Below are 19,189 nucleotides of genomic sequence, written 5' to 3' on the forward strand. Positions count from 1 at the left end.
CATAAACAAAAATATGAAAAGAAAACGATTAAAAAAGGAAAGGGGGGGAAATTGTCAAATACACAAATTTATTTAAGGAGTACAAACCACTATTTGAACATTCTATATCCAAAGTTCCTAGAAAGACATTACCTTCATATTTCATCTTTTCTTTCCCCCCTTTACCGTCACTTTCATTCTATTACACTAAACTGGTTTGAGTCCTTCCTATGTTAATTGACTTCCCTCTATCTCTTTTTGTGGTTTCCATATTTCTCTTACATTTGAGTAATCTGTATTCTGTTATTTTTTAAAAATTCCCTTATTTTTACATTTGTTTACATTTTAAAGGAAATGCCTGGGTTTTTTATTTTGGGGGGTGGGTGGGGTTTTTTGGGGGGGCGCACGAGCATGCTCAAGAGGGTGCTGTGCCCCAGAAGCACCGCAGCAGAGTGAAGCCGCCGCAGCGAAGATCAGATATGAGCTGGGATCCTGCCACTGCTTGGGCTGTCAGTGGCTCTGGCTTGGACTGCTCTGCACACCGCAGCTGCTGCCAGCCAGAGCTGGGGGGAAAGGCATGCACCTCTTTCCCCGGCTCGGGCTGGCAACGGCTCAGGCCGTCCTCTTTTTTGCTCTTCAAGATATGGCAGCCCTACTCTGTGCACTTAACAAACTAGAGTTCCCAGGATTCTTTGGGGCAAGGGAACCCACGACTTCAAAGTGGTATCATACTGCTTTAAATGCATAGTGCAGATGGGGCCAGGCAGCCAGTTCTGGTGTCAGAAGAAGAAGAAGAACCCATTTCTGTTGCTTACTGCTGGGATGCCACAAGTCAAGTGTGCTGGTCCAGGGGGGAGGTTACCGTGGGGCGAGGTCCAGGACCTGAGTTGAGGGTCGGCAGACAGTCCTCCTCGGGCGAAGCGGGGTCCACAGCGGGAAGCCGGGCAAGGACAGGAACTCTGGGGGAACAGGACTGGATGCTGGCCGAAACAGCTCATCAACAACGTTGCTCCCGCAACCTGGGACCGGGCTGACTGGCCTTTATCTTCTCTGAGGCCAGGGGCGGTCCCGGCCCCCAGGAGACCCGCCTCTCCTGGCCTTAAGGCGAGCACTCCTCCTGGGAGAAACCAGTTCCCTCCGCCTCTCTGCCCTGAGCCTCTGCAGTCTAGGAGAGGCTGAAGGGTTACTGGGCCCAGGGGGAGACTCACCTGTAGGCACTGAGTCCTCAACCACCTCTGGAGCCAGAGTGGATTCACCTGGTGCCTGCTCCTGAGGATCTGGCACAGGTGCAGGCGCTTCAGAATCAAGGCCCTGCCCCAGTTCAGCCGGCCCTGGAGGTGGGGACTCCTGTGCAGGCTGGGATTCCTCCGGTTCAGCCTCTGAATCGGATGTCCAGGCCATCACATCAAGGTTGTCAGCCCAGAATCTCTTATCTGTTTCTCCCCCCAGGTGCAGGGTGCACATGGACCCTCAGGCCTATGTCCCTTGGAGGGACTATCAGACGGTCTCTCTCTCTTTCCAAAAGTACCAGCATGATCAGTAAGTATGCACAGCCATAGAATCCTAGAACTGCACACTGGGGAGGGACCTCGTGGGTCATCTAGTCCAACCCCCTGCAATGCCGGGCTCTTTTGACCAATGTATGTTTCTGAGCACAATTCAGAGTGTTGGTGCTGACCTTTAAACCCCTAAATGGCCTTGGCTCACTATACCTGAAGGAGCGTCTCCACCTCCATTGTCCATCCCGGATGCTGAGGTCCAGCGCCGAGGACCTTCTGGCGGTTCCCTCACTGCGAGAAGCCAAGTTACAGGGAACCAGGCAGAGGGCCTTCTCGGTGGTGGCGCCCGCCCTGTGGAACGCCCTCCCACCGTCAAAGAGAACAACAACTATCTGACTTTTAGAAGACATCTGAAGGCAGCCAATCCCTTTTCCCAGGGAACTCTGGGAATAGGGATCTCCTCACAGCACTTTTAACAAACTACAAACTATAATGCCCAGAATTATTTGGGACCCTGAAAGTGGTATTAAAGTGTTTTAAACGTATGGCGCGGATGCTGAAAATGTCAAGGATCTAACTTGGGACCAGGCCAAACTTCGGGAAGGCTGAAAGTTCAGCCTGGGTATTTTTGTTTTTTAAGGGGACAGGGCAAAACTGAACGAAAGGTGGCGTATCAAACCAGTTCCCTTATTTTGCCTTTGGAATGGGATGCTGGTGGGTGAATTTTGTAGGAGCATGAAAATCATGTCAGCAAGGGCACTTACAGCCTCCATGTTGCCAACAGCTGCCATTTAATACCCCCGCCCAAGACATACCCCAGAAGGGCAATGCTTTGTGACGTTTGTGTAATTTTTTGATCTGTTAGATTTCTTATTCACCCTTTATACACGATCCAGGGTGGGTTACAACAATAAAATATATACTGATAAAACAGATAAAGCATCGTAACCATCAAAAACTGTAAAAAAAACAGTTCCATTTATAAAGGAATTCTATATATAGCAACAATGTGGACATTTTGAAACAATTCTACATATGAAAACAGGTATAACAAAAACATTAGTTTCACTACAGATGCAGACAAGTGGGATAGCTGAAGAAGAAAGTATTCAATTCATGTAGAAAAGACAATAGAGGTGTCTGTCTAATCTGTAAGGGGGTTCCCAAAGGGTAGTTGCCACCACAATAAAGGCCCAGTTCCTGAGAATAAAGGCCTCTTCACTGCGTAATGCGGTATGCAGATGTCCCTGAAAGCAGAAATGGTTAAGTCGGAATGATTTCCCCAGAAATCCCTTTAAAAGTGGTTAAGCTAGATTGCCTCAGCTAAGCTGTAACATGAGAGCTTATTTTCCCAGTGACTCACCACTTACCCCTCGCTTGCGGAACATCTTTCTGCCAGGATGCTAAACCAAGGTGCGTGGATTTAGAGATATTAATTTAGAGCCTGGGGCAGAAGGGATATCTGGGCTGATACCTCCACCTACAGTCCAAAGGGAGACATAACAGACTGAAGGAAGGCCAGGAGAAGGGAAGACTCCCCTACTAATCAAACCCACCAGAGCAGGCTTTACCAAGCTAGTACCCTGCAGATGATTGTCAACCAAAACTTCCATCAGTCCCAGGCTTAATGGAGTTATGAGTCCCATTAAACTCAGCAAGGCTTGTTGTTGTTTAGTCGTTTAGTCATGTCCGACTCTTCGTGACCCCATGGACCAGAGCACGCCAGGCACTCCTGTCTTCCACTGCCTCCCGCAGTTTGGTCATGCTGGTAGCTTTGAGAACACTGTCCAACCGTCTCATCCTCTGTCGTCCCTTTCTCATTGTGCCCTCCATCTTTCCCAACATCAGGGTCTTTTCCAGGGAGTCTTCTCTTCTCAAGAGGTGGCCAAAGTCTTGGAGCCTCAGCTTCAGGATCTGTCCTTCCAGTGAGCACTCAGGGCTGAGTTCCTTCAGAATGGATCGGTTTGTTCTTCTTGCAGTCCATGGGGCTCTCAAGAGTCTCCTCCAGCACCATAATTCAAACGCACCAATTCTTCGACAATCATCCTTCTTTATGGTCCAGCTCTCACTTCCATACATCACTACTGGGAAAACCATAGCTTTACCTATACGGACCTTTGTCGGCAAGGTGATGTCTCTGCTTTTTAAGATGCTGTCTAGGTTTATCATTGCTTTTCTCCCAAGAAGCAGGGGTCTTTTAATTTTGTGACTCCTGTCACCATCTGCAGTGATCATGGAGCCCAAGAAAGTAAAATCTCTCACTGCCTCCATTTCTCAGCAAGGCTTAGTCCTGAGCAAACATCACTCTGCCTGGTCCCCCTCAGCCCCTGTGTTGTGTAGCATCCTATCCGTTGAAGAACTCGAAAACTTGCCACACTGAAATATACTCAGAGTCGCAAAGTGATTTCATGCTCTTTATTCAGCTCATAGTGGTGAGGAGGAATGAATGGATGTCCCCTCAAAGTATCTGCTTTATATACATTATTTACACAATGGGCTGCACATGATTGGCTAATTCCGGAATTCTACTGTAAGCCAATCAGGTTGTGGATTCACTTCTATCTGGAGCATGATTGGGTGGTTCCTGCTAACCAATCATACTGCTGCATTGTTCTAGGACCAATCAGACTGCTGCATTCTGAATCCTATTGTTCTAGGACCAATCAGACTGCTGCCTTTTGGAGCCTATTCAACTCAGTACATAACACCCCTCCCCTCTAAGTTCCAGTCCTGCCCGGGAGGTCGCATTCATAGTCCTCAAGGTACGCCGGCGGCCTACGTGTGCGTTGCGGCCTGGGGTGTTCCCTGGTCCGGGGTTCAGGTTCTGGCTCGTGTTCCAAGGATGCTGGCTGTGATGGGGCTGTTTGGTCTGGCGCAACCGGCTCGCTCAGTCGTGGTCCTGGTTCCGGTGTCCTTTCGGCCTCACGGGTCCTCTCTGTGTTTACTGATTCTGCCTCTCCCGCTTGCCCCTGCTGCTCTATGGGCCTCACTGCCCCACTGTTCCCTTGGGACTCCTCTGACCTGTCCTCCTCCTCCTGGTTTTCTCCTGGGAATCGTCGCCGTATCTGGTCGCAGTGGCGGCGCCAGCACTGCCCCCCATCTGTTAGCACCTCATACGACACGGGGCCAGTGACCCTGGTGACTGTGGCGGGTACCCATGCAGGGCCTGCCCCAAAATTCTTTGCGTACACTGCGTCCTGGGCCTCGAAGGTCCGGGGGTTCCTGCCTTCCCCCACCAGTACCTCATCCTGAGCTCTATCGGGGTGAAGGCAGTCCAATCTGATTGCAAGGCGCTGACCCATTAGTAGTTCAGCGGGGCTCCGGCCAGTCGTTGAGCTGGGGGTGCTGTGCTGTGCTAGAAGGAATGTGGCAAGGCGGTACTCCCAATCCCCTTGCGTCATGCGACGAAGGGTGTCCTTGGTGGTCCGCACCATGCGTTCTGCTTGGCCATTGGTGGCCGGGTGGAATGGCGCCGAACGGATGTGGCGGATGGCGTTCTGCGCTGTGAAGGTTTGGAATTCTCCTGACGTAAATGCAGTCCCGTTGTCTGAGACGAGAGTGTCAGGGAGCCCGTGGGTTGCAAACAGCCTGCGTAGTACCCGGATGGCTACGGACGTAGAAGTGGACGGTACCAGTGCGACTTCCAGCCATTTGGTGTAGGAGTCCACCACTATGAAAAATGTTTTCCCCTGAAAGGGGCCAGCGAAGTCCACATGCAGGCGTGACCATGGTGCTCGGGCGGACTCCCATGACTGGACTGGGGCCCTTGGGGGATCTGGGCGGGATTCTTGGCAGGCCTGGCAGTGTTTGACCCAGGCCTCTATCTCTCCGTCAATCCCCGGCCACCACACATAACTCCTGGCAAGGGCCTTCATTCTTACTACCCCTGGGTGTGTCTCGTGTAGGGCTGTGAGGACCCTTTTGCGGAGGGGCTGGGGAACAACGACCCTGCTTCCCCATAACAGGCACCCCTTGTGGGCTGACAGTTCATGTTTGCCGGTTGTGTAGCCGGCGAATTCTGGCCCGGGGCTGCTGCTGGGCCATCCCCTCCACACCCAGTCCAGGACCCGGGAGATGACCCTATCTTTCTAGGAATGGTGTGCAACTTCTTGTGCCTGAATGGGGCGGTCGGGAAGCAGCTCCAGGCTCATAACCTCTTGTGCAGGTGCTGGGTCGGGGCCTGTTTCTGGTAGTGGTAGCCTGCTGAGGGCGTCTGCATGGCCCATCGCCTTTCCAGGGCGGTGAATCAGTGCATACTGGTAGCTGGCAAGGAAAATTGATCACCTGAGGACGCGAGGAGACAGCACTTGGGGGGTCTGCTTTTCGGGGGCAAACAAGCCAAGCAACGGCTTGTGGTCAGTCACCACAGTGAAGGGCCGCCCGTACAAGAAATCATGGAATTTTTTTACTCCCTTCACGATTGCCAGACCCTCCTTGTCGATTTGCGAGTAGTTCCGCTCGGTTTCGTTGAGTGTCTGGGAAAAGTATGCTACCGGTACCTCTCTTCCATCCGGGAGTTGGTGTCCCAGGACATTGCCGATGCCATAGGGCGAGGCGTCGCATGCTAGCACCACAGGTAGCCTCTCGTCGAAGTGTGCCAGGACCGAGTTTGAGACAAGCAAGTCCTTGACTGCCTGGAATGCAGCCTCCTGGCGCTGGCCCCACACCCAAGGGGCCCGCTTGTCCAGGACTCTGTGTAGGGGCTCCGCTACCGCCACCTTGTGGGGACGGAAGGAATGATAAAAGTTCAATAGTCCCAAGAAGGCCTGAAGTTCAGTCTTGTTCTTGGGCGCTGGGGCATCACAAATGGCCCGTACCTTGTCCCCAGTCGGGTGGACCCCTTCTGCGTCCCAGAAAGTCCACTTGAGGCACTCCTAGTAGACATTTTTCCCGCTTCACCTTGAGACCCGCCATCTGGAAACTTTGCAGAACGGTGCGGAGGCGGTCCTCAAACTCCTCTGGTGTGGGCCCGGCAATCAACACATCATCGAAGAAGGGGGTGACACCAGGAATCCCTTTAAGGAGAGAGTCCATTAGATTCTGGAATATGCCTGGTGCCACGCTGACACCGAATTGCAGCCGCTTTACCCTGAACGCTCCTCTGTGCGTCACAATCGTCTGTGCCTCTGCTGTGGCCTCATCTACTGGCAGCTGTTGATATGCTTGGGCCAAGTCCAGTTTGCCAAAAATTTTCAACCCAGCCAGGGTGGCAAGGACATGGCTGACCACTGGCACTGGGTATGCATGGGCCGTGAGGGCCTTGTTTATGGTACATTTGTAGTCTGCGCAGATGCGGACCGAACCATTAGGCTTGACGGGTGTGACGATTGGGGTTTCCCAGGGGGCATTAGGCACCGGCTCCAGCACTACTTGCTCCACAAGTCGGTCCAATTCCTCGTCTATACGGGGTTTCAGGGCGAACGGGACCCGGCGGGCCTTGAGCCTGACCGGTCGTACTGCGGGGTCAAGCTTTAGAGCAATGGAGGGGGCCGTATACTCTCCCAATTTCCCATCGAAAACCCCCGGAAACTCCTTGCATATGGCGTCCACGTCCACTTGTAAGCTCATGTGGTTCACCCCGGTGACGGCTAGCCCCAGTGGTCCAAACCATGCCAATCCCAGTAAGCTAATGTAGGGGCCCTTGACCACAAGCAAGTCCAGTTGCCACGTCCGCCCTCGGTATTGCACCCTGAAGGTCCCCACCCCATTGTGGGGACCTTACGTTTCTGGAAGTCCCGGAGGGTGAATGGGGCCAGCCTGAGTTTGGGACCCCCAGTAGGACACAGTTTCCTTAAGGTCCTTGCCGAGATTATGGATAGAGTTGAACCCGTGTCAAGCTCCATGCGGCATGGGGCCCCCTCTATCTGTACCTCTACATAAATTTTATCTACGTTGGGGTGGGGCAACTGGTATACCTGGAAGTCCGTGAGCTCCGTCGAGTTGCCTTGGTGCGTTGGGCCCTGGGACCTGGAGCTCTTGGATTGGTCATCTGATGCCTGGCGTCGGGTGGGCCGAGCCCGACACACCCGGGCGATGTGTCCCAATTTTCTGCACTGCCTGCACTCTGCGTTGCGGAAACGGCAGGTCCTCCTCTCGTGACTTTCTCCACAGCTTGTGCAGTTCCCTCCTTCTCGTCGAGGCAGCTGTGGTACGTGGGCTGCTTGAGTGCGCTGCTGTACTCGGTGCACCTCCTCCCTGTTGGATCCTGAGTCGTCGGTGAGGTCTTCATGGTGGACCCTCGGTTGGGACGGCTGGCTCGGCCGTGCCTCTTGCGTCGACCTCTCGGCAGCTTCCGTTGCCAGGGCCTCCTCCAGAGCAACCTGGAACGTGAGGTTCTTCTTAGCGTAGAGGCGTCGTTGCAGCTTCTCATCCTTCAGGCCATCGACGAGGCGGTCACGAAGCATGTTCTCCAGCTCTGAGAAGTTGCAGAACCGGGCAGCTTGGCGGAGAGAGGTCACAAACCCAGTTATGATTTCCCCAGGGGCTTGCCACTTTGCGTAGAAGGCATTTCGATGAGCCACCACTGAGGGCTGTGGCGAAAAGTGCCCCTTCAGCTGTTCCATTATTGTTTTGTATGGAACAGTAGCGACGTCTTCAGGTGCAAGGAGAGCCCGGGCGATTTCCAACGTCTCCTCTCTGCAGACGCTGAAGAATATTGCCCTCTTCTTGACGTCTTCTTCATCGGTGATCCCTTTGGCTTCTAGGAGGAAGGTGAAACGGGAGGCGTATGCTTCCCAGTCTCCAGATGCTGGGTTGAATGGCGAGAAGCTGCTGTTGGTTGCCATTCTGAGTTCCTTGTGTCCCGGAGCTGAAGCCTGGATACATGGTGCGAGGCAGCGGTGCGGCAGGTGGCGGTGCTGCGGTGCTGTGTGTGGCAGTCAGCTCAGCGGGATCCCACCTTCGTCGCCAGTGAAATATACTCAGAGTCGCAAAGTGATTTCATGCTCTTTATTCAGCTCATAGTGGTGAGGAGGAATGAATGAAAGTTCCCTCACAGTATCTGCTTATATACATTATTTACACAATGGGCTGCACATGACTGGCTAATTCCGGAATTCTACTGTAAGCCAATCAGGTTGTGGATTCACTTCTATCTGGAGCATGATTGGGTGGTTCCTGCTAACCAATCATACTGCTGCATTGTTCTAGGACCAATCAGACTGCTGCATTCTGAATCCTATTGTTCTAGGACCAATCAGACTGCTGCCTTTTGGAGCCTATTGTTCTAGGACCAATCAGACTGCTGCAGTTTGGATCCTATTCAACTCAGTACATAACACACACCTTTTGCGTCATTGTGGTTGGACCCAATGAAAGTATTGCTTAGCTGTTGATCTGGGGAGCTGGCTGATTGAAATTGGTTGGGGCCAAAGGTGCCCATGAACAATTCAAATTGAAATGTGTTGCGTTGAATTATGGCATATTTATACACATCTAGAGCAATAGTTACAAAACCGTCCCCCGCCCATGACTTGAAAATTGCCAAGGGTCTTGGTGGATCACTGAATGGCTTTCCTGGCTGTAGCAGTTGTGGTGTGCTGGATACTCTTGAGTTTTAATTGTATTGTCACTGCTGCTTTTATTTCCAAGTAAAGCTTCCATACCAGAAGACTGGCCCTTATGAGGCGTTCAGCCGTCATGTTGTTGTTGTTGTTTAGTCGTTTAGTCGTGTCCGACTCTTCGTGACCCCATGGACCAGAGTACGCCAGGCACCTCTGTCCTCCACTGCCTCCCACAGTTTGGTCAAACTCATGCTGGTAGCTTCAAGAACACTATCCAACCATCTCGTCCTCTGTCGCCCCCTTCTCCTTGTGCCCGCCATCTTTCCAAACATCAGGGTCTTTTCCAGGGAGTCTTCTCTTCTCATGAGGTGGCCAAAGTACTGGAGCCTCAGCTTCACGATCTGTCCTTCCAGTGAGCACTTGGGGCTGATTTCCTTCAGAATGGAGAGGTTTGATCTTCTTGCAGTCCATGGGACTCTCAAGAGTCTCCTCCAGCACCATAATTCAAAAGCATCAATTCTTCGGCGATCAGCCGTCATAGTACTGGCCAAACAATTTTTGGGGGGGGGGTGGAGAGGAAAAGGGAAATGTGAGCTATTAGGCTTGCTTACACTGTTTATGCAACCTGCTCAAGTGTTTGCGTGAAAGGGTGTATACCAGTGAAGGCCAAACTTGGCCCACCAGCTGTTTTTGGACTACAATTCCCATCATCCCTAGCTAATGGTCAGGGATGATGGGAATTGTAGTCCCAAAACAGCTGGAGGGCCACTTTTGGCCATCACTGGTGTGTCCAGTTCATTTGTTGGCTACAGACAAACTGCACACCTGCTGAACGTTATCTGTGAACCCCCCAACTGCCAAGCGCGGTGGCGCCAGTTAATAGCCAATTATATATATAAATGACTTAGTAACTGCAGTTGCGCACTGCAGACTTCTGTCACCCCTCAAACCACGTCCAGGGCAGCGCCGTCGAAAAGACTGCCCGGAAATCATAAGCGCAACTTTGCGATTGAACCCCTTTGGCCTCAGCCAAAGAGTAACACCAAAGGGCTGCGGGCTGGAGCGAACCCGCAGGCTAGTTCCGGCTTCCGATCGCAGGTCGTAACAGCGCGTGGACTGAACGGCGAAGACATTTAAGGTTCAGTGCAAAATCTGAAACAGAAATGCAATTTCCGCTTCAGATTTCTACGCCAGCCTTTAAAAATGCTTCTGAGATAGGCTAGAGGCAGACTGCCCTGTTTTGAAACAGCCACCCTTTTCTCCTCAAAGCAGGGGGGGAAAGGGAAAGGGAGGGAGAACCGAAGGATAACGGCACACCTCGGCCAACGTGGAGAAAGCAAATGGAGAGTCCAACCCCGATTTATATTGAGGATTTCTCCTCAATGCAGAAGCGTCAAAAGGGATCCGGAAGTGAGGGCGGCAGCTCTGGCCCTTTGCAATTTCCTCTTTAAGGCCGCAAGCGCCTCCTGATGACGTTGATAGCTGCGACTTCCGGGGGAGGCCAGAAGTGAGCGTATATGTGTGTGTGCGGAGACGGAAGAGCGGGAGGCGTGTGACGTCGCCGCGCCGTCAAGCGAGGAGTTTGTTGCCGCCGCCGCCGCCTTCCCTCGCGTAGCTGCGCAGCGGCCTCCGGGCGAGATGGAGAGCGCCAGCCAGGGTAGGCCAAGGCAGGCCGGGCCGGGGAGAGGGCCGCCTCCGCCACCGCCGCCTCGTCCCCCTGGGAAGGCTGCGCGGGGGGGGGGGCGGCCAGGCCCCGGGGCGGGACGCATCCTGCCTCCGGCCCGCTCTCGGCTTCCTCCAGGGCGGCACCGCTTCGGGCTGAAGGGGGGAGGCAGGTGGGGCGGGGCCTGGCAAGCGAGCGCATCCCTGCATGTAGAAAGCTAGCCTGTTAGGGATGAGGCTTCTGGGCCATGGAAGTGGACAGAGCCCTGCACGGAGAAAGCTAGTATGTTGAGGGGAAGGTTTCTAGACTGTATAAGCGAAGAGATTCCTGCATGTAGAAAGGTAACTTACAGGGGTAGGATTTTAGCCCATGTGTAAATAGGCAAAGCCCTGTATGTAGAAAGCCAGTGTATTAGGGAGAAGGTTTCTAGGCTAAGTGAAGAGATTCCTGCATGTAGAAAGCTAGCATGTCATGGTGTGGCTTCTAGGTAATGTATGTAGGCAGAGCCCTGTCTGAAGAAAGCCCTGGCTGTGTAAGTGGACAGATTCCTGCATGTGGAAAGGTGGTATATTGTGAAGAAGGCTTCTAAGCCAGCTTACTCTGACCTAGATCTCTGACATTAGATTTCTGTGTGCAGGGGTTTTGAAAACCACTTGAAGGTTTTGTTTTGTTTTACGATCATGGAGTGCATAAATTTTATGAAATGGGAAAAAATGATTCTCCCCCCCCCCACCACCTTTTTGTTTGTATTGTGGAACAACATGAGTTTCGGTGTGCAGGCATGTTATGTGGGAGCCTTTTCAGTGGCGGCCCCATGATTATGGTATGCCCTTCCTGGTGCCAGTAGCCTTCTCCCTTGCGAGCTTTTAAATGGGGATTGAGCATCTGTTTGTTTTTGGGGATTGGCCTTTGAGAGCAGATGCTGGGGTTTCAGCTGGCTGGAGAGTTTGTAAGGTCATAGCTGGTGCTGGGGGTTTTCCTAGGCTGATTAGGGTGATTCTTGTAATTAATTATCTATTACTTTTAAGCTGGCAGGGAAGTTGTCTTAAGTAGCAGCTACCCTAAATATAGTCCACAGCTTTATTATTATTATTATTATTATTATTATTTATTAAATAAAAATAAGACCACCTTGAAGTTGAGAACTAGGCCTGGATCTAAATCCAGTGCAGCAGGAATGTTTGCTTTTGAGGTGGGTTGGGTTAGGGTGCGCCACATGGAGAGTGAGTGGGAAGGGGATTGTTAAGAAAGGAAGGTGTTTACATGCAAGAGTTGTTTCTGTGTAGGCCCAGCTGAGGCAAGAAGTTGGTGGATCAGAGAGCTTACATAGGTCTCCTCTCTTCTTTTAATCCCCACAACAAGCCTGTGAGGTAGGTCAAGTTCAGAGGCAACGGCTGGCCCAAGCACACTCAGGGGGGGTCATGGGGAAGTGGGGATTTGAACCATAGCTGCCAACGTTTCCCTTTTTTTAAAGGGAAAGTCCATTATTCCGAATAGGATTCCTCCCAAGAAAAGGGAAAAGTTGACAGCTATGATTTGAACCTTGGTTGGATGGGCATGATGGTTGAATTTAGGTGGGCAGGGCATATAGATTGCTGAGTGATCATGGGAGTCAGGAAACTCAAAATGTTAAGCTTGGTCTTTGATTTTGCGTTACCCCTTACACAGGGAGCCCCAAGGATTTGATCGGGGAGCTAGGTGGGGAGGACCTGCGGTGGAATTCCAGGAGGCTGAATGCAGAGCTCGAGAATCTGAGCTACCCACCATCCTTTTAAGTGGGTTAGCTTGAGATCAAAGAGCTATAGCTTTGAGCTTCAGTAGATTCCGTGCTTTCATTTTTCTTGAGAGGTTTGGCTTTGATGCTTACCAGCAAAGAATGAAAACATACGGTCTGTGCGATTCTCTGTTTTTCAAGCAGCTGCATTAATTTCTAACGTGCTTATGTAGGCTCTCGACTCCTGTCTGCTGTGAGCAGTAACACACAGTCGTGTGTGTAGTGATGCTTTGTTTGCTAAACCTAACCTTTTGCCTGCTCCTTTGTGTCTTTGAAAGTGCATCTGCTGTCTTATCTGCAGGGCTTTTGAGGGGTAAAGACAGCAAGAGTACTTCTTTTTATGCTGAAAAGTGGGCATCTTGCAATTTCTAGAGCTGGCATGGGAGCCTGAGGCCCAAACGTCTCATCTACCCCTAATGTCTGGAGCGGAATTGGAGGGCCCCAGCTCAGGTGCCCCACCCCTGCCCTAGAGGCTGTCATCGCAATTGCCGAAGAGTAACGTAATTCAGCAGAATTGGAAAAACTTCTGAAGCTTGCCTTCCACATTTGTTTGTGGCTGATTTACCTAGGAAAGCCTCCCTTCCATCTTGCCCAATGGTCATCTTCGTGGGAAACGGTTAGGGCTTCGACAGCAAGGTCATATTGCATTAGCTTCATTTATTCATGTCTTGCACTTCCATCCCTCTAAGCAAGCAGCAAGGTGATTTGTAGCCTTGCAGCAAAACGATGAGGTAAGCTTGGTGTAGAGATAGCAACTTAGCAAGCTTCTCCTCCATGAACTTTGGAACAGAGTGTGGATTTCGGCTTTTCTGCCTCGTCTGTATCACACTTCCTCTACCCTGCCCCAAGCTCATGTTCAGCAAGCAACTAGAGACCTTTCTGTTTACCCCACCCTTTTGGGCTCGGAGGAGCTCCTCTGCCGGTGACTATCAGCATAATATCACTCCTGAGGCAGCTGGGCCACCAAATCCCTTGGCGCACTTCCAATATAGATTACAAGAAGCAAGGCAACCCATTGTGGTCTTAATAGGCCCACCCCTTCGTTTTGCAGGGGGAATGAGAATATTATGAGGATGTGTGTAGTATAGATGCGGTCTTCAGAATGCCAGTACTAGCGTTGGCTCCCTGTCAAAGGTATGGAAGGGAAAGGACTGGAGTTTATGGATCTGCCCTGAGTGCAGAAGGTCCCAGGTTCAAATCCTGGCATCTCCAGGTAGGGCTGGCAGAGACCCCTTTCTGAAACTGGAGAGCTGCTGCCAGTCAGTGTAGACAATACTAAGGTGGATGGCCTTGATAATAAAAAGGCAATTCCCTCTGTATGCTCTGGCAAACCTGGGTTTGTTGCTGGGTTACTGTGCAAGGCAGCCTTGAGTTACCTGTTCTCCCTGCAAGGAGAATGACAAGATTGCTAGATTGCCATTTCCGAACGTGTCAGCTGGAGGGGAAGGGAAGAGGCCATGTCTCCAGGGACAACAGACAGCGCACAGTTGTTGTGGATGCAGCTTGTGTGAAGCTGCTTCTCTGCAGCTCTTGATAATGCAAATATGCTTCTGCGGGTCTCTTGAGCAGGACCTGATTTAGAGCAGCCTGTTCCTCTTTTCCCTCTTCTCCTTCGCCGTATAGAGGGGCGCCTGCAAGACTAACATGCTCTGCCTTTTAGCTGCTTATCCTTTCCCCCCTGGTTTGCTTCTTGTCCATGACAGATATCAACCTTAACTCTCCCAACAAAGGTCTGTTGTCGGATACTATGACAGATGTGCCTGTGGATAACACGAGTGCTGCCGCCACCGCTGCTCCTCCTGCAAGGGCCTCGGCCTACAATGGGCTCACAGAAGCAGAGGAAGAGGAGCTAAGGGCCGAGCTGGTCAAGGTAAAGGAGGCTGCCTTCACACTCTGCTTTTCTCCACGCTGTGCTCTGTTGCTGTGGTACAAGGGAGCCCAGATAATTCTTTCTCTGTAGCTCTAAAGAGCTCAGACTTAGAAAGCTCACAGAACAGAATTTCTAAAGTGCCTGGTGTAACCTTGCAGTTCCCTCTTTTGTAGACGTGTTCCTTCAGAGCAGTTTTCCCTCAAAACTGGGTCTCCAGCTGTTGTTGGACTACAACTCCCATCATCCTTAGCTAGCACCAGTGGTCAGGGATAATGGAAGTTGTAGTCCAACAGCAGCTGGAGACCCAAGTTTGAGGAAACACTACTTTAGAGCCTTAGACAATATTGTGGCATTTGAAGGCGCTACTATGCAAACAGCCACATTACCTAGGAATTCAAATATCCCTTTAGTACATTTTTGTCTTGCCCTTCCTCTGAGAAGCTGAGGGTGGCAGATGTGGTCTCCACAACGTTTATCCTCAGAACAACTCTGTGAGTTGTTAGGGTGACACACTAGCCCAAGATTACCCAGTGAGCTTCATGGCTATCTCTCTGGGGATGTAAAACTCTCCCCATTCCAGTTCCAACACTGCACTGTTCTTTGGCAGTGGGTCTTCTCTGTAATACTGGTCTTGCTCATGGTTTTCTAAAACTGGGGCATGGTTTTCTAAAACTGGTTTTCAGACCCTGCTCCTTAGGAATCCTGTGGTTGCTTAATAAAGAAAGGTGGCTGAATACTTTCCATTTAAAAACCCTTTTCTTTGGCACATTCTAGGCGTGCACTTAGCTTCTGTGGGATAGTGTTAAAGTCTAGCATGCAGGGCTCTGGCCAGACCTAAGCTGAGATGGTATGTCCCGAAACGTGCCCAGGAACCTTTTGCAACACACACAGTCCTCTGTAGATAAATGACAGTGGATTTCCTTGAGGACCGGAAGCAAATCACTGATATGTCAGGGTCCACTGTTCACACATTGCAACACTTTGATATTTTCTCTTTCTCCTGATTGGGCTTCATACCACAAATTGGCCTGCATGTGAAACTTGACTGCAGAAACAGAGAGCTGTGTTCATACAAACACATCCATCAGGAATGTTGCTGTGTCAGGTCTCCCTTAAAGCTGATGTGCTGGGGAAACTCCCTAATCAATTATATTCTTTGTACAAGGGCTGATAGCACTTCTATGCAGTCTACTTTTTAAAATCAGAAACTGCATGGTCTAAACTCACAAAAGTAAAATCACATGCCCATAATACTTAGGCAGTTAAGGAACAACCAATCTGTAGGAAGTGGCCCCGAGTTCTTGCCTTGTGTACACAAAGAGTGTTTGCAGAATCAGATCAAGGTCCAGCTAGTATGGTGTTCTGGCAAGAATCCCAGAAACCATCAGCTGTTAGGCGGCCCACTGTGGCCTACTTTCTGGCCATTTCTGCTCCAGAACAGTGTTTCCCAAACTTGGGTATACAGCTGTTTTTGGACTACAAGTCCCATCTTCCCTAGCTAGCAGGACCAGTCGTCAGGGATGATGGGAATTGTAATTCCAAAACAGCCGAGACCCAAGTCAGAGGAACAGTGCTCTAGATAAATAATCTTCAGTCTTCTGGGGAGCTACCTTTAGCCCGACCTACTTCTTAATTTTGCGAAGTATTTGTATGTTGGTAGCACCACTGCTGCCTCACACGTTACAACAGGCTACAACCCAGTTGTGGCCGCAGCCCACTAGTTGCAGAACAAAGCTAAAGCTGTTTAGCGCAATAAGCAGTTATGTTGATTAATACATTTAAAATGCTTTGTGCTTCATGTCTTGCTTGCCTCGTCTCTTGGAGGCCAGGACGTCACGGCTCACCTTCCATGCTGAAGCGTTACGTACCTGTCCCTGCGACACTCGGGTCTCTAACTCAGATACCTCTCCTCTTTTTTTTGCAGGTGGAAGAGGAGATAGGCACCCTGCGCCAGGTATTGGCTGCCAAAGAGAGACACTGCGGGGAGCTGAAGAGAAAGCTGGGCCTGACCCCCTTGGATGGCCTGAAGCAAAACCTCTCAAAGAGCTGGCATGATGTGCAGGTCTCCACTGCGTAGGTGTTGCCTAGGGTGATTTTTCCACCGTAACTTGCAGAATTAGACGTGGTGTTCTATTGGGGCTTGCTCCAACAGAAAAGAGAAGTCCTAGCTATGAGCTTTTATCCTTTGAGATCCTGAAGCAGTAAATCTTCCTTTACCATAGCAGTGGGGGACCTCTGGTCCAGGAGACTTATCCCCAAACCACAGCCACAACCGATAACACACGCGACAGGGCTGCCAGTGCACAGCCTTAAAGTGCTCCCAGTTCTGTATTGGCAAGGGAGGCTTGCTACCACCGCCGATCAGTGGGGCAAGCCAGCTGGGATTGGCTGCTTGGAGGGGTTGGCAAAGAGCCATGGTGCTCTTTGTAATCTCCTTGCTCCTGACCAAGAGGCCCTGCTCAGCTGATTGGCAGCGCTCTAAAGCACCACACAGGGCTCCTTGCATGGCCTGCCCAGCGCTCTGAAGTCGCAACAGTTGTTTGAACGTCAGAGCGTCCCCTCACCTGACCCCATGCGCATCTCTCAGATCTGACCCATGAAGGGTAGGGGAGATAAGGATCTGGCTCCAACAGTCAGAACCACTTCACACTTGCTTTACAGGGAAGGAGACTTGAAGGATGCCTGCATGGAGCTCCCATTGCCAGTTACGTCATATAGAGGGTGCCCGTTAGGCCACTGAGCACCCAGCTTGTTTGTGATGGTGGTGGAATCATAGAATTGAAGACTCGGAAGGGACCCTGAGGGTCATCCAGTCCAACCCCCTGCAATGCAGGAATATGCAGCTGCCCCATACGGGGATCGAACCTGCAACCTTGGCGTTATCAGCGCCACACTCTAACCAAGTGAGCTATCTAGGCTTGGTGCTTTGGATCACAGTCTGGCCTTCTAATTGCCATGTTGACTTGCGTAGAACCCACTGGTTTTAAAACCCTCCTTGCCAAGACTTCTACTTGCCTGAGGAACAGCTGTAGCAGCTTTGCAGTGCACACCCCAATCCATTCATGCCGTAAAACTTTAATTTTATAATTCCAAATCACAATCTTTTCCCAAAGGCATCTGAGGAACTGTATGCATATATCAAAGCTACAAATATACTCTAGCTCCCCATCCCAGGATGCTGTGAATCTCGCACACGGCTTCATTTTTCTCTGACAGGAGTGCTGCCAAGACCCACCTCTCAGGCTGGGTCAATATTTCATCACCTGCCTCTTGGATGTTGGGTTTTCTTCTCCTCTCTTGAAACCATTTTGACCCCAGCTTTCAAAAGTTTGATTGACCCCCAGGTTTTTGTTTCTAGTTATATGAAAACCTCTGAGAAACTTGGAGAGTGGAATGAGAAACTGACCCGATCGGACCTGTGAGTTCCTCCCCCGCCTTACAAGCACCAACTCCCTCTTCCTTGCTCTTTTCCTCTGACTCATTCTACCCCTTCACTTTGGTCCCAGAGGAAGCTGGCTGTGTGCTTGGGATGTTGGAGGAGCAACTTCTGGGCCTTTCGCTTATTAACGTCAAAACTCCATTCTTTTGCCCATAAACATTTCTTGTCCCTGTTCAAGATTAAGCTCATCTTGCTGGCTTCCGTGACGTTTCCTTGCATAGAGAAAGGAAAATTCCAATCAGTTACCAGCCACATTGAAACATAGCAGAAGTCCAGCTGGGAATTGGCTACGTTAATTTAGCATCACTCCTGTACATGGCAAAAGGGAGGTTTTCCCATTTCAGATTCTGATGCTCACATGCAGACCATGGACAAAGGAGAGTGTGAAATGTGAAGGCTGGGTGTTAGCAAATGCAGTTTCTTAACTTTTGGTTTTAGCTTTCGGCTGGAACCATTGGGTGGTATAAGTTTTATGCAGAGTAGGCTCATTAAAATTAATGACTAAGTAAGGTGGCACTGTGGGATAAACCACAGAGCCTCTTGAGCTTGCCGATTGGAAGGTCAGCGGTTCAAATCCCCGCGACGGGGTGAGCTCCTGTTGCTCGGTCCCTGCTCCTGCCAACCTAGCAGTTCGAAAGCATGCCAAGTGCAAGTAGATAAATAGGTACCGCTCTGGCGGGAAGGTAAACGGTGTTTCCATGCGCTGCTCTGGTTCGCCAGAAGCGGCTTAGTCATGCTGGCCGCATGACCCGGAAGCTGTACGCCGGCTCTCTCGGCCAATAAAGCGAGATGAGTGCCGCAACCTCAGAGTTGGCCATGACTGGACCTAATAGTCAGGGGTCCCTTTACCTTTAAGGTCTATTAATTTCAGTGACTATATTCTGAATTAAACTTAGTTGAATACCCGTATGTTCGATGGCTACAAAGTGGTGTTGAAAGGGGGAGGCCGGCAGTGGGAAAGGATGCTCAACTCTTGCCCATTGCTTTCCCCCTGCCAACACTTGCAGGCAGCAGAGAAGGGTTCTTCACCCTGGCTCACTGCTTCTTCACTGGGGACCTCTTCTTCTGGAGGCTGCTTTGCAAAGGAGAAATGGTGCCTTGGGTTTCACTATGTGAGGTGGCCACAGAAGGCATCGTTCCTTCATTGGGGGGTGAGAGAGGGGACTGCAGGAGCAGCATCTTGCCCTTCCAGGTGCAAGAGGCAGCAAAGGAGGATGGATGCGGCTGTGGGAGACCTTCAAGCTGATAGACCTGCAGTGTTGCTCTGTGCATCTCTGCTCAAAGGTCCCACCGAGTTCAGTGCTGCTCACTGCTGAGGAAGCACACCTAGAAATGTATTCAGGGTTTAGTTCTAGGCCAGGATGGAGGAACTTTGAACATGGCTGTGTTGTAGCCTCCTGGCTGGCTTGAGATTTGGGCCGAGGCTGCCTGATGTGGTGTTGCTGAGGTGTGGGAGGGAGCTG

At 51.0% G+C, this 19,189-nt stretch overlaps 1 protein-coding gene across 20 annotated transcripts in view; it reads left to right on the plus strand.

The window, feature by feature from the left end:
* Positions 1–19,189, plus strand: part of TPD52L2 (TPD52 like 2) — a 49,071-nt gene that overhangs the window by 10,398 nt on the left and 19,484 nt on the right. For 4 of the 20 annotated variants that reach the window (XM_083744665.1, XM_083744679.1, XM_083744680.1 and 1 more), the window contains exons 3-6: positions 1,429–1,518; positions 14,121–14,287; positions 16,212–16,360; positions 17,646–17,705. In XM_083744665.1, the coding sequence (XP_083600791.1) occupies positions 1,429–1,518; positions 14,121–14,287; positions 16,212–16,360; positions 17,646–17,705 (466 nt within the window). Of the gene's footprint in view, positions 1–1,428; positions 1,519–10,474; positions 10,638–10,712; positions 10,926–11,929; positions 12,014–14,120; positions 14,288–16,211; positions 16,361–17,645; positions 17,706–19,189 lie in introns of those variants that run through there. The other 16 variants (XM_083744681.1, XM_083744678.1, XM_083744667.1 and 13 more) reach the window with 12 other exon arrangements.

The sequence above is a fragment of the Podarcis gaigeae genome, assembly GCF_964106915.1.
Source record: "Podarcis gaigeae genome assembly, chromosome: 6".
In the NCBI taxonomy this organism is placed as follows: Eukaryota; Metazoa; Chordata; class Lepidosauria; order Squamata; family Lacertidae; genus Podarcis; species Podarcis gaigeae.